Here is a 27,785-nt window from a genome sequence, read left to right as displayed (position 1 = left end):
AAACCGATATCACAGGACCTCACGACATGACATAACGGTAGACAAACACTGCAGCGAACGATACAAATGGAACTTCCGTTATAGTAGCGAATCAAATAATACCAACATAATTGGAAAAGAAAGCTACATATTGCCAATAGAAAAATTAATAATTTGTGAAATTTTGTTTCGTGGATTAACCACTAGGAGTGTTAACATCGTCATAGAAATACCAATTTCAACGAATAGCATCCGTTATAGAGCCGTTAACGATAGAAATTAATGTTATAGAAGAGAACTTCAAAAACGGGACACTTGAAATAAATTTGGGACAGCGGGACATTAAATGAAAAAGCGGGAAGAAAGGGAAACCTAGTTTATGCAAAATTTCTTTTATTGCCTTGTCTGGTGGGTCGATAAGATTGTGCTCTGTAGCAATGTTACTTAGTTGGTTGTCCGCGGCGTAATTCACGACGGCCCGTAAATTCCAGTTTGTGTTTTTATAAGATATGGATTTCATTTTCACAACTAGCGACACTTTTCATATTTCCTTCCGCTTTAACGATTGAATAACTGCGTTAAACTTTACATTCATTCCTTTTCTGTCTAGCCATGATAAATTTACATCTTTGGAAAGTATTCTGTGGGATTCTCGAAGGACACCGCGCTATTAGCAGCGGCAAGGCCATCTCTAAAGTTTATGGAAATAAATTAATTCATGTGCATAAAATATGTGGTCATTTTAGTGCGAAAGTGACAGTTACAGGTTAAATACGAATAATAACGAAATTCGTTACGCTAGATGTGGAAAATTTTAGCAAAAGGTCTTCATGTCGGTTTTTCTGAAGACTGATACATATGCTGCATACTCTCATGACAGTTTCATCATCTAAATCATTTCGTTTCTCCGATTTCTGAGGATGAAGTGACTAATTTCATTTCGTGATCTTTTTTTTTTACGACAGCCTCTGCGGTCTAGTGGTCGGGGTTCCTGGTTACAGATCCAGAGGTCCCGGTTCACTAAGCTCGTGAGGATAATTGAGGAACTATTTTAAGGAAATAGAGGCTCAGGTCTAGAAAACCGAAATTAACGGCAGTGGGGATCCGTTACGCTTACCACGCAGCACCCTCTATCCGCAAACGTTGGCACTAACTTCGCCGACAAGAGGCGGTCGCTCAGTCGATATAGTTCGCTTGCGGATTATAGGCCACGGAGTTTGTTTAGTTTTTGATCTTTTATTACTATCTGTAACATACATCGCGTTTCATGAATAGGATCTCCTCTAGTCTGCAGGTGGTGGGATATTATTATTATAAACCTACATCGTTGCGTGATGAAACCTGTATTTTATTTTTCTTGAATATGAGACAATTATTATTTTGCCACGATGCTACATCCTAGCTTCTCCGTGTTAACAACCACAAAAGAATCCTAAAGTAGGCCCGAGAGGTGAACTTCCTTTGCATGCTAAAACCGATCTAGTCCGATGTTTGACGAAAATACCCGAAGTAATCTGTCGGCGTGAGTCAAGGTTGTTTCCGCCACAAGTTCAGTCTGTTTCGTGGCAGATGTACGGATTAAATGGAGGCTGAGACGTGACAGCGGTTTTTGAAATGTCATTGTTTTCCCATCTACATTCACCTGTGATACAGCACAATAACACAATATGTTCATTCAAGTATTCTTTGAAAAATGTTGACGAAAACTGGTTATCTGTCCGACAGAAACAGTGTGAAACCAAAGTGTCAGAATTAAAACACTATTTAAAGAATATTTTTAAAACTTCAGTGACAGCTGGGCGTGTGCATTTGCGTAGCAAATACCGAGTGAAAGACTACAGAGACAGACTCGATCGTGTCCCTCCGTGTCCTCGGATAAAGAAGTTAAAGCTGTTAAAGATTGCAGTCGTTATATCAACTGGTATATATGTTGGTGACGCTATAGGCAAGTCATTTCAAGACGCTATATTGTCATTAAGGGACGAGCTATGGTATCCTTACGAAGAGTAGCTCAAAAGAAGTTGCAATTAAATGAAACTGATAAACGTGAACCGAGTTCATTTTACAGATTTACATTTCCAAACCTTCCTTTATTTCCCCCAAATACAAGAAAGTGTGTTAGACGGTGACTAAAACATGTGTTCGCATCCGCCCATAATATCACGAGGACATGAGTAATAAGATGGCGGCGTTAGATAGTCTCTTGTTTTTCTCGTAATGGCCTTGGTACTGTGAACATAACGTACTGATCAGCTGTTCAGTATTCTCAGATAAACGGCCTCTGTTAAATCTGTAACATATTACTGAAGTAAAATTTCGGTTTCTTATGTTACTAAATGTTTTGACGTGTCGCCATTGTCTTTAAGACGGGCCAATAGAAACCAGCTATTAATTCAAATTCAGTGGTTAGTAAAACTAAACGCAGAGTCATACACAGCGAAAAAAAGGACAGCATAAAAAACCCCTACTGTTTTAAATAATGTGAAATGAACTNTAGTCACCGTCGTGAAAGCCTCAAATCTTACGAACTAGAAAGTTACTTGGCTTGTGGCTTTGTACTAAATGTACAATATTTTAAAATGAAGTAGCAGGAATAAAGCTAAAAGATTCGTTTAAATTAAATACATATAAATTTTAGTAGATAAAGTATTTTATAGACAGTGTAACGTAACTTCGGACAAGGCCCCGCATTCCTAGTCAAATCCTGCGCATTGCTTGTGTTGGGAGGAGTTTCTTAACACTCGTTCTTCCATTTTCACCGAACCCTCGTGTTTAATTGAAACCACCCTATTCTGTTTTCGAAGAACATATTATAATAATACAAATATATTGTCACTCGTAATGCAAAGGAAAATACGTACAATTTAGCGCACAAGGAAACTGACGTTTTTAAACACATGATAGAAAAACCGTAAGTATAACCTGCTTCGAGGGTGCATTACAAACGACTGGCCGTCTGTCACTTCTCACACCCTCGAACCCACCTCCTCCCTTGTCTGAAATTCTTTTTCTGCGCATTCAAGGTTACTCTTGGCCTTGTTCGAAGTTACGTGACACTTGCTTTAAGTGTAAGCACATTACACAGAGTCTTGACTGAGATTCATGCTTTATATTGACTTTCCAATATGAAACTGAACAGAAACATTAAAATCTGAAAGGATAGTCCACCGAAAATGAAATAGTTTGTCACCTAATTTTGACGGTTACAAGTCGAAAAATGTATTGACGTCTGAACTAATATAAAGCACATGTGCTACACTGTGTATCAGTAACATTTCAAGGACGTAATGGCACTAATGAGCAAAATTATGAATATTAGGGGGCTCATATCTGTTATCTTGTAAGGATAAAAAGTAAAATTTATTTTACACTTCACTTATTTAAATTTCTGTGCCTCTCTTGAATCAGATGAACGCCACAAGAAATAGTTATGATTTGTATATAAACTGCATAACGTGCGGGTCCAGAATTATGTGTAAACAACGTGGCATTGAAAGCTACTGACCCTTTATTTTGTTTCTTGTTACTAAGGTTGAAGCCTCCATAAAGAGAAATATAATCCATATATTTTATTGAGGTATTTGTTTCTCTAAGGTCACGAAAAGTTAGTTTGTATTTTTAGTTATCACAATGCATATGAAGAAGAACAAAAACAACAACAAAGGATTGTCATAACCTAAAATTGTTGTTACTGAGAGGGGCTTCCACTTTTTGCGTGCACCTGGCCCCTCACAAGTGTAAAATTAGGCTCAAATATGGGGTACTGACTATTAGTTAAAGTGTCGCGAAGTCGGGTTTATTAGGGGGCAGTGGTCTCAGCCACAACAAAATAAGAATGAAGAACAGAGGTTCTCATTAGATTTACTGGAAGTTAGAGCCCTATAAGAGTTACTTAACAATGTGAATCTTATGTGAAGATAAGCCCTGTGTGTAGTAGTGAAGTTCACGAGGCTCCTTTGACGAAGGGCATATTTCCTTTCCAAATGATGGGAAACCTTTTTCATTTCGTAACTCTGCAAGGTGAAATTGTTGAATTGCATCACCATTTAGAAACAGAATCTACTTATACTGTATTTTCCCCCTTATTGTCCGTTATTATTGCACTATTTTGAGTAGGATAGAATTGCATATTTACATAATATGTTTATATAGGCATTAACTTACGTTATTAAGGAACTTTGTTTGTTTTACAACGAAACATAGCCCTAAAATGTCATATCTTTATGTATGTCCACCTACTAAATTTATGAAGTATTTAAAATATCCTGATGAAACTGAGTAGGAACTAAATCATGTGGAAAGCATCACATGACTGTACTTCGTAATTTCCTATCATCGATATTACCAACATGGCGACTGCTCGAAAATCTCGAAAGACTGGAGTAACACTAGTAGAAATTAATTCAAGATCCGGAAATGTTACGTTCCACGGATCTTCTAAAAACATACAAATTTGTCCTCATCATATTTCTGAAGAACGTAATTAACAGTATGACGACTGGACGAAATCTGCATCAAACTCTCAGTTTGAAAGCAATAATTGATGAACTATTACAACTAGGCCCATGAAATCTTATATGGAGATAGACGATGAATACATCGACATGAATTTTAACGCGAGACATTTTAGCTTTTCCACTTATATTAATCCTGGAATTAAAATTTATCCAGTACAAATATCTTCAACGTAAATAATCAAATTATGTGTATGACCTTACATGTTTCGGCACTTAGAGGCCATCTTCAGAGGATCAACAGTAATGAATGGCTTGTCATTCCAATATTTACATGAAATTTTATGGATTAAAAAATGTATTAAAACTTTGAAATTGTATTCAATAACTTTCATTTAGACCGTTCCAGAGTTAAAGTTGTTTTCTCAATATGGAGAGATTGGTTCAAACCGATGCAACTTCATGTGAAATTGATGGTGGACGAAGTGGAAGTGGGACAGAATTTTCGCTATCTTCGGTTTCCCCCCTGCCAATCATCATTATTTATTATCACCACTGGGGGTGTGAGATAGCCCCCACCGGACAGTATATTATTAGACGGGCAGCTGTTAAGTTAAGGCTTCATGTCTGACCCGAAATTTGGTTGGCTACTCAGTAAAGAAGCCAAGTTGTAATCTTCAGGAAGTGCGAATGGATTAACAGCTCTCGGAAATTCTGGGCAGAAAGTCTTAACAAATTTTTGAACTCTGTAAACAACCTGAGATACACTCCCTGGTCCTACTGACCATCTCATTATCTACTAACTTGCCTACTTAAGTTATATACATACAGCAAATGTAGTTACCTAGTTAAGTACTTGATTTAACCATTTTCTATAATGTAAAAGGGAAGGTTATTTTATGTTAGAAAATTAATATATTTCTTTAGAATTTTATTCCCAGAACTATTTTCAATATTTTTGCACGAGATATTTGAACATATAAAATAGTTTTGTAAATAAATATCAAAGTAAAAATTCTGGTTGAAAATTCATACAAAGAAAAGTATGAGTTTCGGATCCCAAAAATTACATTGAACAAAAACTTCTGTGGGAGGTCCACAAAATATTTGCCGGCCAAACCTGTTCCGTGTGAAATACTGATTCATGTAGACTAAAGCAAAGATTTCACAATTTTATTCTCACACAAAATGTTATGACAATTCCTCAAGATAATTCTTGAGGAATTATCTAACCTAAATGGTTACACCCTTGTTTCTTATTGGGGAGGTATGTGGGTTCGAGTCCGAATATCTTGCCTGAGGTTTTCGTGATTTTCTTCCATCTCTCAAGGGAGATTCTGGGATAAAGGGTAAGGTAAAAGTAAAGGTATCCCTGTAACAGGCCGTGGAGGCCCATAGGGTTATGAGATGTTGAGGGTCCCACATTTTCTAGACAATCGGCTCACAGATTGTGGTAAGGTTGTCAGCCCTACGCGCCGGCCGCCCTTTACCCCAAAGAACAATCCTGGTTCTCATTTCTGTAAGAGGCTGAGTCGACCGCAGGGTCATAGTGCGGCTGGATGGATTAGGTAAATTGATAAAATTCAATGATCTCATCGGAACTTGAACCCGCGACCTTCCGGCTTGTAGCATTGTGCCTCACCCAACTAAGATACCGCGTGCCCCCCGAGATTCTGGAATAGGGGACTCAAATTACTGGGTATTAAGAAAAATATGGAAATGTGAGTTGAGACATTTTATGTTTTTCTGGTATCAACTGTGATTACTCTTTTTATTAATGTTACAGTATTCATGAATGTCACGCCATGTTGTCGGGTAAATGATTACCAGTCTTTCGGAGGGACATGCTGCCCTCCTGCAAATAGAACCGGCTGGTTCTTCCGAAACATTTGTACTCACTACCAAACTACGGCATCAAACCATAGATAAGCATGTGTTGCTTCCACAGTGAGAATACCTTATTTAATGTTATTAATTTCTACGCTGAACTTCACTCTGGAACGGGCACATCTTTGTTTGAATGCAGTATCCACTTAATGCAGGCAATTTCCGTTGATAAGGGGCCACAAATAATTTAAAATAGCGTAGAAATGAAGAAGATTTTCTTTTTAAATTTGTATTGCCATAAGTAATATTCCTGAATTATACGAGTATATCTCTTTCCATGCCTATATTACTCAAACTAAAAAATATATATATTTTTTTATATTTCTATGGTAACTCGATACTTATATTGTCGAAATGACATTCATATGAAACTCTGAAAGACAGTAAGAAAGCTTTAATGAGGGCCGCGTCATAACTCAAGCGGTTAGTCGCGGGCTTCCCACCGCGGCGGCCCGGGTTCGATCCCGGGTCTGGTCAAGTGAGATTTGTGGTGGACAAAGTGGCGCTGGGGCAGGTTTTCTCCGAGTACTTCGGTTTCCTCTGCCAATCTTCATTCCACCAATTGCTCCACAATCACCCTCACCTATCATCTGAGGCTAGTACAATAGGCCAGAAGTGGCCGCAGTACAAGGGACTTAGTCCCACCCCACTAGCAATAAAAGAAAGGTTTAATGATATTTTTAAACAATGAACATATTTAAACTAAAAAACGAATTTTTAAAAGAGATAACTTAGCTTTAACATATATACCTAATCAAATTTAAACAGATTCAAATTATACTCTAACATTGCTAATGGAATTGCGCTTCTTCATTTCAGTATTGTTTCATAAAAAGGTACAATTAAATATAAGCTATTTCATGGGAGAAAATTACAAGGTCTCATTCACAGTGATGGCATAGACAAACTGTTAGAGGCTTGAAGTGTCTTCCCATGGATTTTTCGCACTGACATTTACTGTTATCGGGTCCATGTATAGAAAATATACGAGTCTAAAGTTTCGGCCACACAGAGCGCTACGTACGCGACGCACGCTACCTACGCCATGTTCGCTATACGAACAGAAAAATATCTCCCTTTATTGCCAATGTGACTGGCCATACAGACTTCCATACGCTACGTACGCTATGTTCCCTATGTCTCAGAGTGTTCACAGCGTACGTAGCGTAGCGCTCTGTGTGGCCGAACCATTAATATCGGTTGTGAAATATTAAAATACTAGTTGGCCTTCGTTGCAATGTAAGGTCACTGCGCGGTTTGTCAAAACTGGTTCTTCCAGACACCAGGATCTTTGCAAATCTCTGCAGACGCCATTTGCCCGATTATCTTACGTTACAGAACGCCTGAAAAAGCAAATATATAAAAAGGTAAAGGTATCCCTGTAACAGGCCATGGAGGTCCATAGGATTGTGAGATGTTGAGGTTCCCAAATTTTCTAGGCAATTGGCTCACAGATGGAGGCGAAATTATCAGTTTTACGCTCCGGCTGCCCTATACCCCCAGAAAGATTCATGGTACTCATTTATGTTAGTGGCTGATTCGACCCCAGAACCATAGTACGACTGGAAGGATTAAGCCAATTGAAAAATCAAATGACATCCGGATTCATACCCGCGACCTTCCGGCTTGTAGGGTAGTGCCTCAACCAATTAGGCTGCCGCGTACCCCCCAAGCAGAGATATATATTTTTAGAAACAAATTATATCTCTAGAACTGAAAAAGACACAAAAGGAATATATGAATATGAAAGAAGCTGCACAAAACCACGAAGAATACACTTAGTGGGTTCCTTTACTTCAGATTAGAGTTCATCTTCTATTAATAGTAAAGATTATATTGATTGGATAATGAGGAGGTAGTCTGGATTTGTTTCTATGGGATTTGAAAAATTTCCAGTGCAAATTTTTTATGACGGCAAGGCTTCGTTGAAGTGAGAATGTGGTAACCACATTTCTGTGTTGGATTTTAGGTTCTGATGAAGATTACTGTGAAGTGTGCAGCCTTCTGGAATGTTCAAATGCTTCTTGCATGTTTTTAATTGCTTGTTTGGCTTGCTCTTCAAATCTGAAGGAGGTGGCAATAGGTTCTTCCAAAATGGTGGTCTATTTCTGCCAGGCTACATCGGGCTATATCTCGGAAAATAGCATTCTTCGTGAGGAATTCCATCTTCCGGGATATAATGTCACGTATTCCGTTAAAATTTATGTCGTTATATACCAGAATATAGAACACTTCATAACCACCGCTGTGAGAACCCAAAATCCTACACAGAATTCACTCTCACTCACTCACTCGCTCATGGAGCTGAGCCATTCTTGAGAAGCTGCCAATTGTGCAGCTACTCAAGAACTTCCCAGAATTTTATGGGACCCGAAGGTTCATTGCCGTGTTCACAAGAGCCCTACACTAGTACCTATCCCGAGCCAGATCAATCCAATCCATACCATTCCATCCTATGTCTCTGAGATCCTTTTTAATATTGTCCATCCAACTACGCCTTGGTCTTCCTAGTGGTCTCCTTCCTTCTGGCTTTCCCACTAATAACCTGTATGCATTTCTCCTCTCTTCCATTCGTGCTACATGCCCTGCACACCTCCTCCTACTTCACTTCATCATTCTAATTATACTTGGAGAAGCGTATAAGTTATGAACCTCCTGTCACTTCATCTCTCTTCGGTCCAAATATTCTCCTCAACACTTTGTTCTCCAAACACCCTCAGTCCATGTTCCTCCCTTAATGTCAGGGACCAAGTTTCATACCCATACAGAACAACAGGCAGAATTATATTATTCTCCGTGGTTCTGTGAACTTAGAAGTTCTACATTTAGCGGCACTGAAGTAAATCAATTGCTAACTCTGCAGTAGTAGAACTCCAAGTTTATTGTAAGAGTCGAGTGAGATTTGGGTCGGGTCTCTCTCGAACTCCAAGCAGACTAGAGGAGCAATTTTATCAAAATTTTCAGTCATCACGAAACTGATGTAGCCCTGTCTATGCCATTACCGTGAACGTAACTTAAGAAACTATGACAGTGGCGTACCCATAGTCTCTTGCTGGATTTCTACCTTGTAAGACGGATTGTCGTAGGCTGACTGACTCTTGCGGGTCGTTGAGATTGCCGCTTTATTGTGGCCATGCTTCCTCATGAGGATGAGTAACAGGATGAGAGTGGCCACGATGGCCAAGGCTGCGATGATGGCCACTGCCACCAGTGGCCCGTAATAGTCTGCTGTCTCCACTAAGGGCTCTGGGTCCACGCCCTTCAACTTCCCTGAAACAATCAGTACAAGACGTTGAAAACGTGTTTACGTACAAGCACACTCTAACTGGTAATGTGGTAACCAGTCAAGAGCGCATAAGAATACACGTAATAATACAGTATTTTTTATTGTTAATGGGGTGGGACTAAGTCCCTCATACTGCGACCACTTCTGGCCTATTGTACCAGCCCCAGATGATAGGTGAGGGTGATTGTGGAGCAATTGGTGGAATGAAGATTGGCAGAGGAAACCGAAGTACTCGGAGAAAACCTGCCCCAGCGCCACTTTGTCCACCACAAATCCCACTTGACCAGACCCCGGGATCGAACCCGGGCCGCCGCGGTGGGAAGCCAGCGACTAACCGCTTGAGCTATAGCGCTGCCAACTTTAATGTATGTAAGATTTGAGGCTTTCACGGCGGTGACTATGAAGAAAGCAGTCTTCTGGGATTTGGCACCGTGTATATGTGGTGTTAACCGACGTTTCGGAGGAACGTATCGCCCCCATCTTCAGGGTTGAAGAAAAAGTATAAGTAAATCTGCAAGCGACAACACCGTGAGACACGGTAAAGCAGACTGAAGTCTGCTTGTCGCTTGCAGATTTACTTATACTTTTTCTTCAACACTGAAGATGGGGGCGATACGTTCCTCCGAAACGTCGGTTAACACCACATATACACGGTGCCAAATCCCAGAAGACTGCTTTCTTCAACTTTAATTTAAATTTATAGAAAAGAGTTAAGCTCTACTGAATGTTACACTAACAAGAAATTCTATTTACTGCCTTCGATTTCATATCAGACACGTACAAATTTAAGTTGAGTGTACTCGTACTATCTAAAGTGGTATATTTATAAGTCATCTAGTCCTCAAAATAAAAATCACGTAGCAAGCATTACTTTTTAAATAATTATGGAGAAACTAAACGATTATCTGAGTTTAAGTACCACGCCGTTAAGATGTACAACAGAAGGCGTGTAAGTAAAGATAAGTGTATTATTAACTACAACAATAGATGGATTAAATGGCTAGTTTCACGCATGGATCATAATATCCCTGGGGAAACAGCCCCCGGTACCCATTGAATAGAACGTCAGTTAGTTTAGTTTCTTAGGTTTGGGTGAGACTAGAGTCCACTTGGTACGTCGGCCAATAATTGGCCTATTGTACCAGCCTCGGATGGTAGATGATGATGATGAATGTGGAACAGTGGAGCAGCAGGTTACAGGCTTCCGTAATAACTGGACAGATTGGTTCGCCGGAAGTCCGAAATAAAGCGGCCTACTGGTGGAGTTAAACAAGTAAAATTGGGAAAGGTTTAGTGACTGACCTTGCTGTGTCGCTCCGACTGAGGAAACCGCTCCAGGTTTTGTCATAAAATCTTGTACATTAGATTTTTTAATCTTGCCGTTTGTAAGGTATACTTCTAACCAGAGCCGATACCTGAAAGAAATACAGAGTGTTGAAATATCAGTAAACAGAGCGAGTACACGTAGCAGGCCCCTTGCGCTACTTAACACATTAGGAACTGTCATAAAAAGCTCTTTTCGTCGAAGAAAAACATGAATAATAATAAACATTTAGTTATTTTTCTAGTAATCATCTATTTTTGTCAAAATGAATAATTTACACCTCATGCCCACTGCTGTAATAACTTCAGATACAGCGTACTTATATGTTGTTATTGTAGAATTTTCAATTACTTTTTAATTAAAATTTAATTATTTTTAGCTAAACCAAATTCCTTATGTTTTAGATATATAAATGCAATTTTTTACGTAATGTGCATACATTTATGTTCTCGCCGATGGTTATAAAATATTAGTGAACGTTACAGTTCTTCTATTAAAGGAAGTTGTATTAAAATAATTGCTTCAGCGTTCTGTAAAATATCTCCTTAATTTAAGTGCTCAGTTCCCGCATGAAAATTAGTGCACCGGACGACGCAGAAACTGATATATTAAATTAATATTAAAATTAAATTACGAAAATAGGAGGATATTGTCTCAATTCTTCGCATTATTTATGATTGTAGTGACTGACTGACTGACTGCTAAATTACCGCTGGTCCTTGCCAGAATAGTGATTCTCGGTTCTGAGCCCCACGGGGCCAGTCAACATACCTTACTCTCTGATGGCTCTGCGAGCCCCAGATTCTGCTGATGGTAATACCATATTGTGATCGCTTTAAATACCAATATTTGTCTAGCAACAAAATTGCTTTATGAAATATGAGAATGCACGTATATGGATGCTTGGAAATGGTGTAGGAAACGGAGAAACGCAGAAAGAAAACTGGAGTGAGTAAATAATTGTATATAATAGGGATAGACGTCAATTGATATAATTTACTTACTCACTTACTTACTTATATACTTACTCATGAAGCTGAGCCCTTCTTGAGGAGCCGACAATTCTACAGCTACTCAAGGATTTCCCAGCATTTTATGGAACCCGAAGGTTTATTGCCGTGTTCACAAGAGCCATCCACTGGTCCCTGTCCTGACACAGATCAATCCAGTCCATACCATCCCATCTTATCTCTCTAACATCCATTTTAATGTTGTCCACCCACCTACGCCGTGGTCAATTGATATAATTTAGGAAACTTAATTGAATGGAAGCTTATGTGACCACATTGGTGATTCTATATGGCATTGCAGGGCCTCACAGAATGTCTGAAAGTGTATAAATGAGACAGAAAATGTTTCAGTACCTTGTGCCGGGTTTCAGATCCTGAATGATCGTTCTAGCCTGTGAGTCCCTCTTTGCAACCTTGAAGGTACTGAAGTCCTCCTTGCCTGCATCGCTCTGATAAATAGCCCTGAAGATGTTGACATACTTGTCTTCAGGGTACGGTACCCCACTCCACGACAGTTCGACGGAAGTAGACTTTATGTGCTGCACATCCAGAGTGACATTGAACTTGTACAGGTCTGCAACAAAAATGAACCGAACTAACCCCATGCCAGCAGTCACTCACCTGCTCAGGAATTTCCAAAATTTTATGGCACCCGAATATTCATTAAACTGTTCACAAGATCCCACCACTGGGCCAGATTAATCCAGTCCCTACCGCCCCACCATTTTCTCTAAGATCTATTTTCAGAATAATTTCGTACCTATGTTTAGGTCTTCCTAGTGGCACTTTCTTTCTGGCTGTACCACCAGAATCCTGTATGCACTGTCTCTACTATGCATTCTGCATGCCTTGCCCACAGTATCCTCTTCGATTTGACCATTCTCATTGTATTTTGCGAATAGTACGTCACCTTATTCGTCAGTCAGTATAAACAATAAACTTCAATTTAACTTGGTGTTAGGATCTACGTTTGATGTAGAAAGGACAGTTTCAGGCTCCAGACGTCACTAATTGAGGGGAAAATAGTTACATAAAATGGACGGGTGAACTTATTCCTGGTTGCTATTTAAAATTTAGTGTTTTCAAAAGCAATAGTAAATGTGTAAGATAGGGCCGGGCCATAGCTCAAGCGGTCAGTCGCTGGCTTCCCACCGCGGCGGCCAGGTTCGATCCGGGGTCTGGTCAAGTGGGATTTGTGGTGGACAAAGTGGCGCTGGGGCAGGTTTTCTCCGAGTACTTCAGTTTCCCCTGTCAATCTTCATTCCACCAACTGCTCCCCAATCACCCTCACCTATCATCTGGGGCTGGTACAATAGGCCAGAATTGGCAGCAGTACAAGGGACTTAGTCCCATCTCACTAGCATTAAAAAAAATGTGTAAGATAGGTAAACCGAATAGTTTGCCAATTAGCACTACTATTTCGATTTCGGGACCTTTCGGGCCTGACTCACGGCCCGGAAGCCAAGTATTCTGTCTTACGAATTTCACAATTTTCTTAGAACCCCTTTCAAATTAATTCTATACATTTCTTAAAAATGTAGCCATTTTCTTCAATATTCTTCTGAATATATCGTTCATAGGAATTATTACATTCAAGGAGGCTGAAGGAACGATTACGAATAAACTAGATAACAAATAAACACATAGTAGATGTCCATCACGTGTAACAGTCCATAAAGTATTTTACGTAACCAACAACAGAAACGAAACCCCGTCATACATACATCTGTATACAGAACAATTTTTTCTAAATTATCTTAGCTCTTTTAATCAGTTACTCTTGATATTCAAAACTTACTTTCTTAAATATGCAGTCTCAATTTCTGCAACTACCCTTCTCTTTACTACATTATGTCAGCAACCTATGCTCAAACAACAAAGTATGTAAAGCGGTAATTTCTTTATAGTTTTGGCGATATCTCCTGGTGATGGCCAGTAATGGCCGAAACATGTAAAGTAAAGCTCGATTGCAATATGATGGCACTTGCACAGAAGAAAACTTGTGTGTGGGCGGAACTGACGAGTCTGTCTTACAGGAGATATGAGGGGTAGTACAGCCCACTTCGCTATTGGCATCTGCTTGCTGCGTTATGGGTGATATCGCATTAAGATGCCAACGGAAGGCCATAGCGCAGCTACCAGCATCTCGCCCAACTCAATGTATTAATTTAGTAGTCATATATCGCATCTGGCATCTGTCTGGCAGCGCTGCCAACCAAGATGCCAAGTGCTAATGCCGCTGGCATCTCTGCCAACCATGATGCCAAGTGCTAATGCTGCTGGCAGCGCTGCCAACCAAGATGCCAAGTGCTAATGCTGCTGGCAGCGTTGCCAACTAATATACCAAGTGCTAATGCTGCTGGCAGCGCTGCCAACCAAGATGCCAAGTGCTAATGCTGCTGGCATCGCTGTCACGAAGGCAAAGGCCAAATCAACATCACACGACAGTCTGAGGTCAGTCCATTGACGTCCTCTGGCAGCTGGACGCCATGGCATCGCTGTTGGTGTCGCTGCCATGGCATCCTAGTGCGACACCGGCCTATAGTTGCTCGTAATGGGCTTACTCACCCCGCTATCTTGTTTCCCGTTCAATTGCCCTCCTTCGTGCAGGTTTCTTCCATCACATAGTAATCGAACTCTAGAAAGTTTAGTTGCTGCTATTAAACTAGTTGCTTATGGGGATATATACTAATTATATATGTACCGAGATGTGTGACGATTCAAGGTGCTCGTTATAAAGATATGGAACACATACCGTGCACGTCAGCCGTTGTAAATTCGGTTGTGCGCTCAGCAGTTAGTTCAGTGCTTTGTCCAGGGAAAGGAATGAAGAAGATCCCCACTTCGTAATCCGTGTGTGGGCGCAGATCTTCCAGCGTGTAGCTTGTCACTGCTCGGTGAATCAGAGGGGTGGCTGCGTAAACCTGCAAAAGATCGGCCGGAGAATCTGCACTAAAAATGCTGAAGAGGCAACGCAGAATCGAGAGAGAGGCAGCAATTACACAGAAATATGTGATGAATAAATTGTCAATGAGCCAGGTTTAGGCAGCGTCTACACGATCGCACAAAATGCGTTCGTTGTAACTAAGTTCGTGACGTCCGTTGTAGAAATAAACAAGAGAGGCGAATGCTACGCTTTCTTCTGGCTCCATTGCAGAGAAAAAACTACGTACCGCATTCTGCATCTGTGTGGTGTCCTCAGCAAAGTCCGTTCGTTACAACGGACGCATTTTGTACGCTCGTGTAGACGCTGCCATAGCTTCGAATACTGCGGTTTTCCTTTGCCAAAGAACTTTCCCCTAATACTCCGTTCTCATTTATCACCTGGGCCAGGAAAAATGGGCCCATTTGCGGTTGCATAACAAAGGAACGCAGTAAGTAAAGAAAAAAGTAAAGGTTTCCTTGTAACAGGCCGTGGAGTCCCATAGGGTTGTGAGATGTTGAGGTTCCCACATTTTCTAGACAATCGGCTCACAGATGGCGGCAAGGTTGTCAGCCCTACGCGCCGAACGCCCCTTAGGCCCAGGAATAGTTTTGGTACTCATTTCTGTTAGAGGCTGAGTCGACCCCAGGGTCATAGTGACGCTGGAAATATTAGGTCAATTGAAAAAATCCAGTGACCTCATTGAGATTTGAACCCGCGACCTTCCGGCTTGTGGCATAATGCCTCAACCAACTACGCTATCAAAAGGAACGCAGTAAAACCTAAAAATAAAAAAACAACTAAGAAGGCGGCTAACGAACTCTTTACGCAACTACCTAGCAAAGTAAATAAATAACTTGAAAATAAGGCCATGGTCCTGGGTCTTAAGAAAATTTTAGCTGGTAAATAAGTTATCTTCCTTTTACGGAACTCAACGGCTCATTCCCAGTGTTCACAGCTGCCCACTACCGGACATTATCCTGAGTCAGTTGAAATCAGTCCGCACCCTCACGCCCTAGTCTTTTCCGTTCTGTTTCTCTGACTAGAGATGTTTACGGATTTATCGCGTCTCCCATACGTGCCACAAGTTATGCCTATCTTATCATCCATGACTTAATCATTCAATAATATTTGGTGAACAGTACAAATACAAGTACAAGTTAACCGAAAAGAGATGAAGTGACAGGAGGTTGGAGAAAACTGCAAAATGAGGAGATTCATAACTTGTACTCTTCTTCAAGCACAATTAGAATTATCAAATCAGGAGGATGAGATGGGCAAGAGATGTAGCACGATTTGGGGAGAAGAGGAATACATGTAGGATATTGGTGGGAAAACGAGATGGAAAGAGACCACCGGGAAGACCAAGGCGTAGGTGTATGGACAATATTAAAATGGATCTTAGAGAAATAAGATAAGATGATATGTATTTGATTGCTCTTACTCAGGATAGGGACCAGTAGAGGGGTCTTGTGAACACGGTAATGAGCCTTCGGGTTCCATGAAATGCTGGGAAGTTCTTGAGTGGCTGCACAATTGGCGGCTTCTCAAGAAAGGTTCAGCTCCATGAGTGATGGTGACAGTACAAGTTATGAAGCTTTCCTTTCTCTACACCAGAGTCAACCTTATCAACATTGCAGGGCTTGCAGACGGTTGCAACTTGTCGGAAAGGAGAAGGCAAAACTGGGGGGAGTAACCGTTCGTTGGCTGGGATACACTGAGTGACATTAATGTAAGGTGACTTACCTTGCCGTCTTTCTCCTTGTACCGGAGCTGCACACCGTCAATAAACTGGAGCTCGAACTCGGAGAATTTACGCCACATTAGTCTCGCCCAGGTTGCATTCAGTCCCACAACGGCGAGAGCTGCATCGACGGGGATCTGCGGCGGCAGCGTCGTGGTGGGTGTAGCTACAGCACAGATATTGTTAATACATGTAATTCCTGACATTAATTTACACTTATTTTACTTTTTTTTGTCTTTCATTCTTTCAAAAGCAAGCCATCAGTAAGAAGGTTATTGTATCTCTATTCTTCTGCATCCCCTTCTACTTTTCTTCCGCTTATCTTTTCCTTGTCCTTCTTCTCCTTCCTATCCCACAACACATTCTTCTTTTCCTCATTTCATTTTTTATTTTCAACGTATTTTTCTTTTTTCTTATTATTCCCTTCCGTTTCAACTTTCTCTCCTCTTTTCATCCATCTTCGCCTGATCCTTCTTTCTTTTCAAATCCGTACTATCCCTCTCTTCCTTCTCAGTCTACTTCTCTGTTATTGCTTTGAGTCTGTAAGGGCTCTGGGCTAGCTGGTAGGAGTAACGGCAACACTCCAATATTCGAGCGGCAGTTTGTTTGAAACTCGGACAGGCTGCAGACTATTACCGATTCTTGATAAAACCTGTCAGCATGGTCGACTTTAGGGCCGACAATTATCCCGCGACATCCTACCACCAAGCAGAATTGCAGCTTTAATGTGGACCTACTGTATTCTCATTTACTACAGAGTGGCGAGGAAAATATTCCTGGTACTTCTGGACATGCTTCAATTTAGGTACAATTACAGTTGGCATGCCTTCCTGGCCCAACAAGCCTAGTCTTTTGCGTAGAGGGTATAAAAGAGAATGCAATAATTGTTGTTAAATTTATATATTTCTACTTGCTTATCTATGAAGAGAAGTGTAGGCGATAACAGTGATTCGTCTAAGCTACACACACAAGTACACAAGTTTGTGTACTTAAAAATAATATCACATCAGAATGAAGCTTTGATTTTTCAAGTACGTGGTAGTTTCAGGGACTCGATTGTTCTTTTGCTTCCACTGATTAAGAAACTTACCAGCTGGATCACTCTCCCTGATTTTCGTCTTGGAATTTACACGTACTTGCATGCCATCTTAGAATTTTTTCTTTTGTCTTTTTGTTCCAATTTTTCCTTTTATAAATAAAGGAGTAAGGGTTGTTCTTGTATCGTTATGCATGATCAGTATGTATAACATTGTATATTAGCTAGTAATTAGAACCAGGAGCAGAAAATTGCGGGAGGGTCAGATCTACTTAAATGTGTACTATTATATTCAAATTTGCTGAAAATTTTCTTCTAAACAACAACACCCCTTAAAGGGTAGTGTGAATATAATTGTCTTCCCATAACTTTTAATGCCACTGTATTTATGTATTTTTGACGAAATTTATTTTTAACAATTATCTTTCGATGTTTCGAAGGAATTTCTTAGTTTGGAAAATGCCTTCAGTTATATTACGGACGTCTCGTACATCGCGTATTTCGGCATTTGTTCTTTTGCCAATTTTTTGTATCTACACAGGTGATTTTATGTGACTATTTTATTTATCATTTTTGTCTTTGTGTCTACAGTCCCATATCTCACATTCTAGCAACTGTATAATCAGTATTTTATAACGGTAAAGATAAATTTGTTTATGTGCTTAATTAATTAAGCATCACGTCATGAAAACACAGAGTGGAGTAGAGGTATAGCTCGACCATTCTTGATATCGGCACTAGATGGAGGTGAGTGGTTAGCTTCGCGCCACTGCCGCTTTACCCCAAGGGAAAGAGTCCCCCGTACTCATTGGGTAGGAGTCTTTGTGGGCCCCAGAGCATGTCTGGACAGTCTGGAGTAGAGAAGAATGTCTTACTCCTGTCGGGAATCGAACCCTGGACGTCCATCCTGTAATCTGTCGCTATACTGACTGAGCTATACCGATTTCTATCCAGTGCTTTGTATAACTTTAAATATGTAGTTCTATATATTTCTCTATCAAAGTGTTTGTAATGTATTGCATTTTTCGTATTAATATTCGTGTCTGATTAGATTTCCAAATTTCCCTAATCGGGTACATTTAAAAGAGTCCCTGTACATTAAATTAACTTCCCAATCTCAAATTGTGTTCAAAAGCTTCAGAAGATAGACAACCGAAGGTTGCTACGCAACGTGCCACAGGAAGGTTTGAGGATAAATTTGGGTGGAACTGCGTTCTCGCTCCACAATGCTCGGCCTCCGATCAATGGAACGCTGACAAACAGACCTACCTGCAGGCGGGGTGTGCACTGAGAGGATCTTGCTGGTGGGGGAGTTATGTAGGTCCCGCAGGATAACCGTTATCTTCATCTTGTACTCCGTGTCTGGAGTAAGATCCCCGAGTTCGAACTCCAATTGCGGTGTGGCGATCAAATCACCGGGAGGGGCCAGTTCTTGCTGGTTCCATGACGAGGGATCGCTGTTCCTGTAAGCAGGTCACAAATCCTGTAGCCTTACACATATGAAAGAAAATTTTGTTTATTGCGTGGATGAACTAAAGATAAAGGGAAACACTCACCATTGATTCAGCCACAGAGCAGCTTTTTTTTTTTTTGCTTTTGAATGTCTTGAGTTCATCACCTCATTTTTACATCAAATGCGATTGGCCAATTACTCATCCAATCGTTCTGCTAACCGGTTCCATGATTGTACCGCCTTTATGTTATTACATACTGTTTGTTCGAGGGGCCTTTCAGAAATCTCGCAGGCAGTACTCACTGTTTATCGGATGTGTAGCGCAGCTGTACTCTCCCATGCAGACCGACCAGCACAGGAGGCACGGAGAAGATAAGCTTCACAGTGTGTTCGTCCACGGCCTCCAGCATGTGCACCGTGATTTCATCTACAACACAGTCACATTTCTCAAACACAGCTGCGTTTTCTAGACGGTGCAACCGGGGAGCGGACTTGGTTTGGGTCGACACGACTTGGCGGGGAGATTGCTAGACTCTTCCTCCTGATTCTTCACTCGAATGAAAACCCTCTCTAATTCTAATATCTTCAATCGATGTAACTTAATGTAGGCCCTACTATATTAAATTAAGAACCTAGTAACCCCTCATATGGCCGCGCCATAGCTCAAGCAGATAGTAGCTGGCTTCCCACCTAGGCGGCCCGAGTTCGATCCCAGGTCTGGTCAAGTGGGATTTGTGGTGAGCAAAGTGGCGCTGGGACAGGTTTTCTCAGAGTACTTCGGTTTCTCCTGCCAATCTTCATTCCACCAGTTGCTCCACAATCACCCTCACCTATCATCTGGGGCTGGTACAATAGGCCAGAAGTGGCCACAGTACAAGGGAATTAGTCCCACCCCACTATCAATAAAAATAACTCATATAATTGATATTGGTTTAACAACATCAACATATTTCGGCGTTCAAAATTCTCTCCCTGTTTAAGCATCATAACATAAAGACTTGTGTGGAGAGGATGTAAAGCTCCATTTGTTCATAACCTCACCAGCTAAGATATTGTCTTAGACCCTGGATAAAAGCTAACGGAACCAGTGGATTGGTATCTGGCTGGGTTTCTGAGCCGTTATGGATGTGGGGGCAAAGAGAAACCCCCTGCCTCTGCTATAAATTCAGTTTGGATATTGGGGTTTCTAACTAAAGCCAATTATTGGATCTACGAATGTTTATTTAGAATTAACTTTTTAATCGAAACGAAGAATACAGTTAATCCCATTGTTTAACTGGATACAAGGAAATGGCTCAGATATTCAAATAACTTGACAGTTTATGTAATCATCAAGATGTGCTGACAAGTGTACAAGTATAGTGTTGTCGTCTGGTGTGTTATGTTCAGAGTAACGTGTGGGACGAGGATAATTTCGTTACTGTTCGTCACTGTGCAGCGTACATGTAACAGTACCAGAATACCATAATTAGTGTTAATACCTCGGAGTTATTTTGCTTATAACAACAATGACTTTCTATTTTTCGCTACACCACAACTGTATTGAATTATAAAGAGTCTGTAATTCAGTAAGTACTTATGTAATAGATGTAAGTAAGTGGGTTCTTGAGGTGCAAGTTGCATAGAATTAATTTAATACAAATTAAGCCTTAAAATATCAAATTCTGTTAAGTAATATCATAAATCTTCAGTGAAATTTAAAGCACTTTTCCATAATCGAAGTGGGACATTTTGTATTGCTATATGGAGATGTCTACTCGTGATAGATACAATAAATTATGGTTGTAGCTAAAGTATACATTTTTAATTAGCCAACAATTTCAACTCAATATATTGATTTTGAGTGGCAATTAAATATTAATCACCAATTAAATTGTATTACTTCTCGCATACGTTATTTAGAATCTTGAAATAATGGCATTAGAGGAATAATGGGTAAATTCAGAGACATAAATTCTAAAACTACTGAGATTTCTTCAAAAAGTACCAAGAAACCATAGACCCACAGTCTTCTCTTACCTTGACTCCTGCTAATATGTCCCTGTAGTGGAATGACAGGGGGTAGCGGATGCTCGAGGAACCCTGGCAACAGAAGCACTACTGCTAAGCACAGACATGTCATCTACGTCATCATGCATCTACACCCAACTGTTACGCGATTCAGGCTTCAAGAAACATGCAATGAATTCTAACGATTTTAGAAGTAAGTAAGGATGAAACACTGAAAATCTCTCTTCTCATTGTTGTGGTCAGGGAGTCCAAATTTTAGAAGTCTCTGCTACTGTAAGGATGTAACACAACGGACTCTTGTGAGCGTGTGGATGATGAGGTAACAAATTATTGTTCTGCAAAATTTTAATATTTAAAAATTATTTGTCAGAAGATTCTTAATTTTTTTTCCCAAAGGAAGAGAAATGAAACACTAATCTTTAGTGTCGTCAAAGCCTGTAACCACATATATGGCTAATTTTAATCTAATATAAAATATAATATTTGGAATCCAGCGATTGCTCTTGTCCTGTCATGTATTTTTCACCTAAAGCTCTAAAGTTCTACTTCACAGAACCGACGGCCAGTTTATTAATCAATCGCTACATGCTCGAAGAGAGGCAGAAGTGAAGTGTTCCACTTACCACAGTTCATTTCTCTAATTCTTGGCTGAAAGCTATGAGAGAAAACAATGGAAAGTCAGACAAACTGAAGTACATTTAGCCGACAGCCCAATCCTGCATGCATATATGAACTGCTACACGAGTTTAGATCACATCAAGCGCACTACAGAAGAGAGCAATGAATTTAATTGTAATTTTGCAATTCTTGTGGAGGAATAAAGCATAGATTCTATCGAAGGTTAAAAAAATTGTTAAAACAATCAGTTATCAAACCGTAACAATATGGCTTCCAAAGTATGCATCAGGTATTTGTTTAAAAGACATGAAGAGGATAATTAACAAGAAACACGTTAAGATCTTTTTTTTTTTGTCTATTGAATATTGGAAAAGCCACTAAGCACATCAAAAACAGATGACATTGCTTTAAATCTAAACCACTTATCACCTAACTTGCTACTGTTGGTGAAATCCTCTAGGCTTGTACTTGTTAGTTAAATAGTTCCATCTCGTCAAGGCGAATTCCAGGATAACCCCTGGAAACATGTCACGGATTCGATCTTTTCTAATATAACTTACAAATTAGGTGCCTGCCAGTTAAGTCACTGCTACTGAAATATCAGTTACTCTATATAATGCAGAGTTGTTAAGGAAGTCATATTAATCACATGGTGTATGTTTTTACTTTACTTACCATAAATTTCTCTGTCTTATTTAAATGTCTGTCTCTAACCGCAGTTCTGTTCAAGGGATTAACATGTCGGTTGCTGTTGTGTGCTGAAGTACTGTCAAGATGTCGTGGGAAGCAGCCATTACCACAGAGGAATACCGGTTCATTTACGGTAACGACATAAACACAGAAGCACAGGGATCGCATCATGACTACAGCTACAAAGGACATATTTTGAGGAGTTGTTGTCCTTAATTCGAAATCATTTTAGATTTTCATCTCAGTTATAGCCTAGACAAATTCTGCACAGCCGTTTTCATTACCATTTATAACAGGAATTTACCAGCTAAAATCTTCTCGGGCGATCAGTCGTGTCAATGTTATGTTAAAAGCGCATGTTTCACACATGTCCTCAGCCTCCATCATCAGGGTCGATGATGGAGGCTGAGGATATCTTTTAAACGTTGGATTTTACCTCAACATTGACATGAAGGAAGATATCAGTACATTTATTCCCCGCGAAAACTAAAAGTTACTTAAATTTATGAGTCCCATTCCGTGGTAAATATATAATAAGAAGAACAAATGTGAATCAGACCAAATAATTGTTCATATGTAGTTACAGTTTCCGCTTAGGTTACAGTAAGACCCAAAGCTCACGTCATAGGTTCACACAAAATCTTAAGCGTAGAATCTAGGAACAGGAGTGTCAACATTTTCGAAATCTGCCACCAGTATTAGCTCTTCATGTCGACGTTACAGTCTTACACATTTTTTCTTAATAATCTAAGCCGTTACCCCATCCGGCAACAATCTACCCCAGGCATCAGATGGGACTAACCTTGATTTGACTGGTTGTGGTGTCCTTGTGGTGTCAGTAGCAGATGGTCAATGTCAACGTGTGGGGGCACGTGCGGTGCCCCATGATACTGGTGTGGTACCAGCAGTCCTTGATATGGTAAATGAGCCACGAGTGGTCCATCTGTGTCTGGCTGTCTACCTGGCTGGCCAGGATAACGATTTGTAAGGAGAGGGTAGGGTAAAGTATTTCTGGGTCTGTTAGACAGTGGTCGAGGTATGCCTGTCTGGTACGAAGGATGGTGACCTGGTCCAAGAATTGGCTTTGGCACGTATTCATTGCTGTAGTGGGGCGGTATACGTCCAAGAGAAGGGTGAATATGTATATCGTGTGATTCACTTTCGTAAGCAGGTTTATTGTCGGGTTTCTTTATTACATCTCCATGTTGAGATGGGGGTTGTACTCTTTGATGTTGCGGAGAGTCGTGGGATGGCGGCCCTTCTTGTTGAAGTATAGTATAATGTTCTGGAAGGATTCCTTGTCTCTGTAGATGCATTAAAATCTGATCAAGATGAGGATCTGAAGGACCTTCAATTGGATGACCTGGAGAAGGTCTTTGATGTTGGATTTCAGCTGAGCCTGGAATATCCGTAACCTGAAAAGCATCTCTTGAACCAGGTATTGGTCTGCTGTTGGGAGGTATGAAATACTCTGAGGGAATGAGATGGTTCTGAACACTGTACTGAGGATTATCTAATTGTGGTTTATTCGGCCCAATAGAAGACACATTTCCGTCCTCAGATTCAGGGCTACTATGATCATGATTATTTTTATTGTTATGATGCTGTGGATGTATCCACATGATTGGTTGTTCAGAGTCGTCTAAGGGCTCTTCTTCATATTCTGGCAGAAAAGGAGGCTTAACTCGATACGGTTCGAGTTTTCCTTCAGTTTTAGGGGCGTCTTTCTGGTCTGGATGGCGAGCCTTGTTTAACGACTCAGGCACTTCCTGTTCCTTGGTTTCAAGAACTGTTGAAACTTCTGTTGTCGCTATTGTTGCTGTTGCCTTCGTCGTTGTTGTTATATGTATGCCATCGACCTCATGAGGCGAAATGGGAGGTTTAGTTAGGATAGGTTGTGTAGATTTGTGACCTCCGGGAAATTTCTTAGGTCCATCTTTGTTGTTAGAGTCTTTCTGCTTAACGGACTGAACATTGTTCATGGGGTTTGTATGGTTTCGGCGTTCATCATCGTCCTTTAGAGGTTCCAGTAACGGAAACAGTGATGGAGGTAGGAAGTTAGGATTCAATGGTAAGAATGTATGTTGGTGGTCAGACTTCATGGGGGTACCAGTAGGTGTAATTGGTCTAAGTTGTTGATCTGAAGACGCATCAGACGTTGCTGTTTGGTTTTCAGGTTGTCTTTGTTCAGTCGGTCGGTCGTGCCTCACTGTCTCTTTACTTCCTGTAACGTGGAAATTCAAACCGATACTGGAACCATATCTTCGATTATCATTAGTTGACTATGTACAAAACATTTGTAATTTGTTTTAATGCTCCTGCAACCATGAGCTAATAGGATAAAGATTCTCTAATTTAATGTGTAATTTTAAATTCTGACCTTGAACAAAGTATATATTGTTAAAATATAAGCCACAAGCTTTCTTTGAAGTGGCACTAAAATTTTGTTTACATTAGTGTTTTCTTTCTGTTATATGCGGATATTTACGTTGCGTCAGAGGTGAATGTTCTGTAACTTATGGAGGAAAGCGAAACTAACATAAACAAACACAAAATAACATGAAACGTATAAGACTAAATGAAATTCATTTGTTCCTTTGCAACCCCTTTATAAGCCATTACATTTAAAAAAAAATTAAATAGTTCTGCTTAAGTTCTAATTATAATCTCTTTATGTAGTAATAAAACGAAAAGTGCTTTTATTGCCAGTTATAATTCCGTGCTATAATTCTAAGGAGAAACAAAAAGTGCAAACTTCATTTTCTAAGCTACTTTTCTAAACTAGGCAAATTCCAAAAGGAGCTAATATAATCAAAAAATCTCATTCTAATGTAAAGGTAAATTCATCCCCGAACTTAATCGCAATATCATGAAAGTGTATTTAGGAATGGAGGTAATACTCCACGAGTTCTTATCATCGATATTAAATGGAGGTTAACATCAAGCCTCCGCCAATTTACCTACAAGAAAAGAGCATTCACACGTAGCATTTTATGTTACCATTCTGCGTGTAAAATGTAAGCTTTTAAGCAGGCTGCATTAACATAAGCCAGTTACAACGGAAGAATCAAGATTATCTTGTGCGACTGAGTAGCTGAGGAATGTGAAAACCTACTTTTTTGCCGTCATAATTCAACTGAGTATCAACATGCGAGTTGTCATTCTTGTAAAATGAGTTCTTTAAATAGGTAAAGACTTTGTAATTGTTTTAATGTACGCCTATAATTTTGATGTGGGATGGAGAATAATTTAGAATTTTAAGAAGTTTACTTGTTTTACATATCTTATAAAATTTCAGATATTACTCCACCGGAAACACGTTTTCCCTTCTCGTCGTTCGATACATTCATGCTCTTTAGGAAAGTATTCGCTCTTTATTGTGAGAACCATACAAAGCATAGAAATGCACTATGTGGGCAGAATGTAGAGTTTTATTACTATGTTAAAGTGGGTTTAAGACCGTTAAATGGGATGCAGATCTTCTTGTGTAAAGGATTTCTTCCTGGTTAATCAAGTAAACCGTAATTTAAAAAATCACATGCATGGTTTACATGGACTTTAATGTATTTTCGTGGCATTAATCAATGTATCTGCCTCAAAAGGGGAATATAAAGTATAATTCTAATAAACCTGTGGAAATCCTTGACGCAATCCAGCAACTCTGAGGCATGAAATACCATAAATACTAGTAGATAATCATTTTTCGTAAAATACACTTTAAGGTATAGAAATATTCCCCCAAGATCAAACAGATTTGTTAGTATTAAAGGTTTCGGTCAATTGGGCTTTAATGGATGATTTGTATGATCATTTCAATAGATACAGCGTTATCATAAAGAATAATCCCTACAAAGGTAATTAAATTAAATCGTAAATATAAGTTAAAAAAATTGTCCTTCTGCTTAATTAACTAATCAATCACAATGCCATGAAGAAGTACAGGGGAGTGGAGGTATAGCTCCACAATTCTGGACCTCGGTACCAGATGGAGGTTAAGTTGTCAGCTTCACGTTCTTGCCGCTTTACCCCCAGGGGGGAAAGAGGCCTCGGTACCCATTGGATAGGAGACTGGGTGGGGGCCACAGCCGATCTTGACTTTATGAAGAAGACAAAAATCTTGCACTGCTTGGAATCGAACCCGGACCTCCCAAACAGTAGCCAGTCACTATACCTACTGGAGTTATACCGTCTGAGCTATTCCGACTCCAAAAATTAATTCGTACTTATTATTCTTGAATAAGTGAAGAGCGTAATATTAATACACTAAATTTAATGTAATTTTATAAAGTCATTGTAAATGTAACCCTGTACTGACTGAGCTAATCGATGTAGGGAGACGCTCTAGAATTATAATGTCTAGGTACTCGATTCGAATTTCTGCCAAGACACCGGCTATTCTGATTGAGGGTTTTCGTCGTTTCTTTCAGTCCTTAAGCGAAATTTTTGGGTAGTACTTCAGTTAGGCCACGCCTGCTTCCTTACAAGTCCTTTTCAGTGCATCATTCAACACTCTTTCTATCTATGGGTCTACAGCCCTTGTGGACTTTGAACGTTTTTTCAGTTTCTTAATCCTATACACAGTCGGTAGGGCTCCTTGGACATGGGATCAGCCCGTCTCAAGGCCGCTACCTACACACAGAACAACAGAAACAGAATAAACATGTACGGACATGCATGCCTGTAGGGGGATTCGAACCCACGATTCCAGTGTTATAGCGGGGGAAGACGGTTCATGTCTCAGATCGCGCACCCACTGTGATGAGCACGTCTTCCCACCTCTTGAAAAATACCCTAGATAGCAATCAGAAATTAATTATTAATCTCTCATATTTCTACAAATTAAATTTATTGCAATAAGAAAGTGCAGCCAAGGATGTTTAGCACTATAACAAAGCCACGTCAATCTCCTTGGACAGAAACCAAGAATCTGATCTGCATTACCATACGCACAAACCCTCGCATTCAGTAGCCTTTTGTTAATATACAAGAATAAGTTCTATATACATGTTTGCTTGGACAACAAATGTTCTCCTGCTTGTTGCTTGGTATAAGCATTGAGCCTGGTCATAAAATTTGTTAAGGTTAAAATGGAGAGGCACACGGTACTACAAGACTTGTCGTATGCTTCAACAATGTTTCTTGTGGGTCATTTAACAACAATTACAGTACCGAAGCTATGTAGCGTCGAATGGAACGGTAAGTGTTGAATTGGGTAAGGATTTCGAAATAAGCGTTCGTGGCTTAAATACTCTACTACCCTGGCCACTGTCTGGAGGAAGTGAAGGGAAGTCTTTAGTAAAGATCGCTGGTTATACCGCCGAGATTTCAACCGAGTACCTCTACAATACAAGTGTAGACCGTTACTTTTAGC

General features: G+C 40.0%; 1 protein-coding gene across 4 annotated transcripts in view; it reads right to left on the bottom strand.

The window, feature by feature from the left end:
* LOC111870269 (putative epidermal cell surface receptor) overlaps positions 1-27,785 on the bottom strand; it is a 133,614-nt gene that overhangs the window by 3,884 nt on the left and 101,945 nt on the right. For 2 of the 4 annotated variants that reach the window (XM_023862397.2, XM_023862398.2), the window contains exons 8-15: positions 21,116-21,178; positions 19,400-19,523; positions 18,913-19,106; positions 16,610-16,773; positions 14,696-14,864; positions 12,295-12,514; positions 10,909-11,021; positions 9,385-9,590 (exon numbers count right to left, since the gene is read on the bottom strand). In XM_023862397.2, coding sequence (XP_023718165.1) covers positions 9,385-9,590; positions 10,909-11,021; positions 12,295-12,514; positions 14,696-14,864; positions 16,610-16,773; positions 18,913-19,106; positions 19,400-19,523; positions 21,116-21,178 — 1,253 coding nt within the window. Of the gene's footprint in view, positions 1-9,359; positions 9,591-10,908; positions 11,022-12,294; positions 12,515-14,695; positions 14,865-16,609; positions 16,774-18,912; positions 19,107-19,399; positions 19,524-21,115; positions 21,179-27,785 lie in introns of all 4 variants that reach the window. The other 2 variants (XM_023862399.2, XM_023862400.2) reach the window with 2 other exon arrangements.

The sequence above is a fragment of the Cryptotermes secundus genome, unplaced genomic scaffold (genome assembly GCF_002891405.2).
Source record: "Cryptotermes secundus unplaced genomic scaffold, Csec_1.0 scaffold94, whole genome shotgun sequence".
Classification (NCBI taxonomy): domain Eukaryota; kingdom Metazoa; phylum Arthropoda; class Insecta; order Blattodea; family Kalotermitidae; genus Cryptotermes; species Cryptotermes secundus.
Note: the sequence above shows the minus strand (reverse complement) of the source record. Positions and strands in the feature narration are given on the sequence as shown.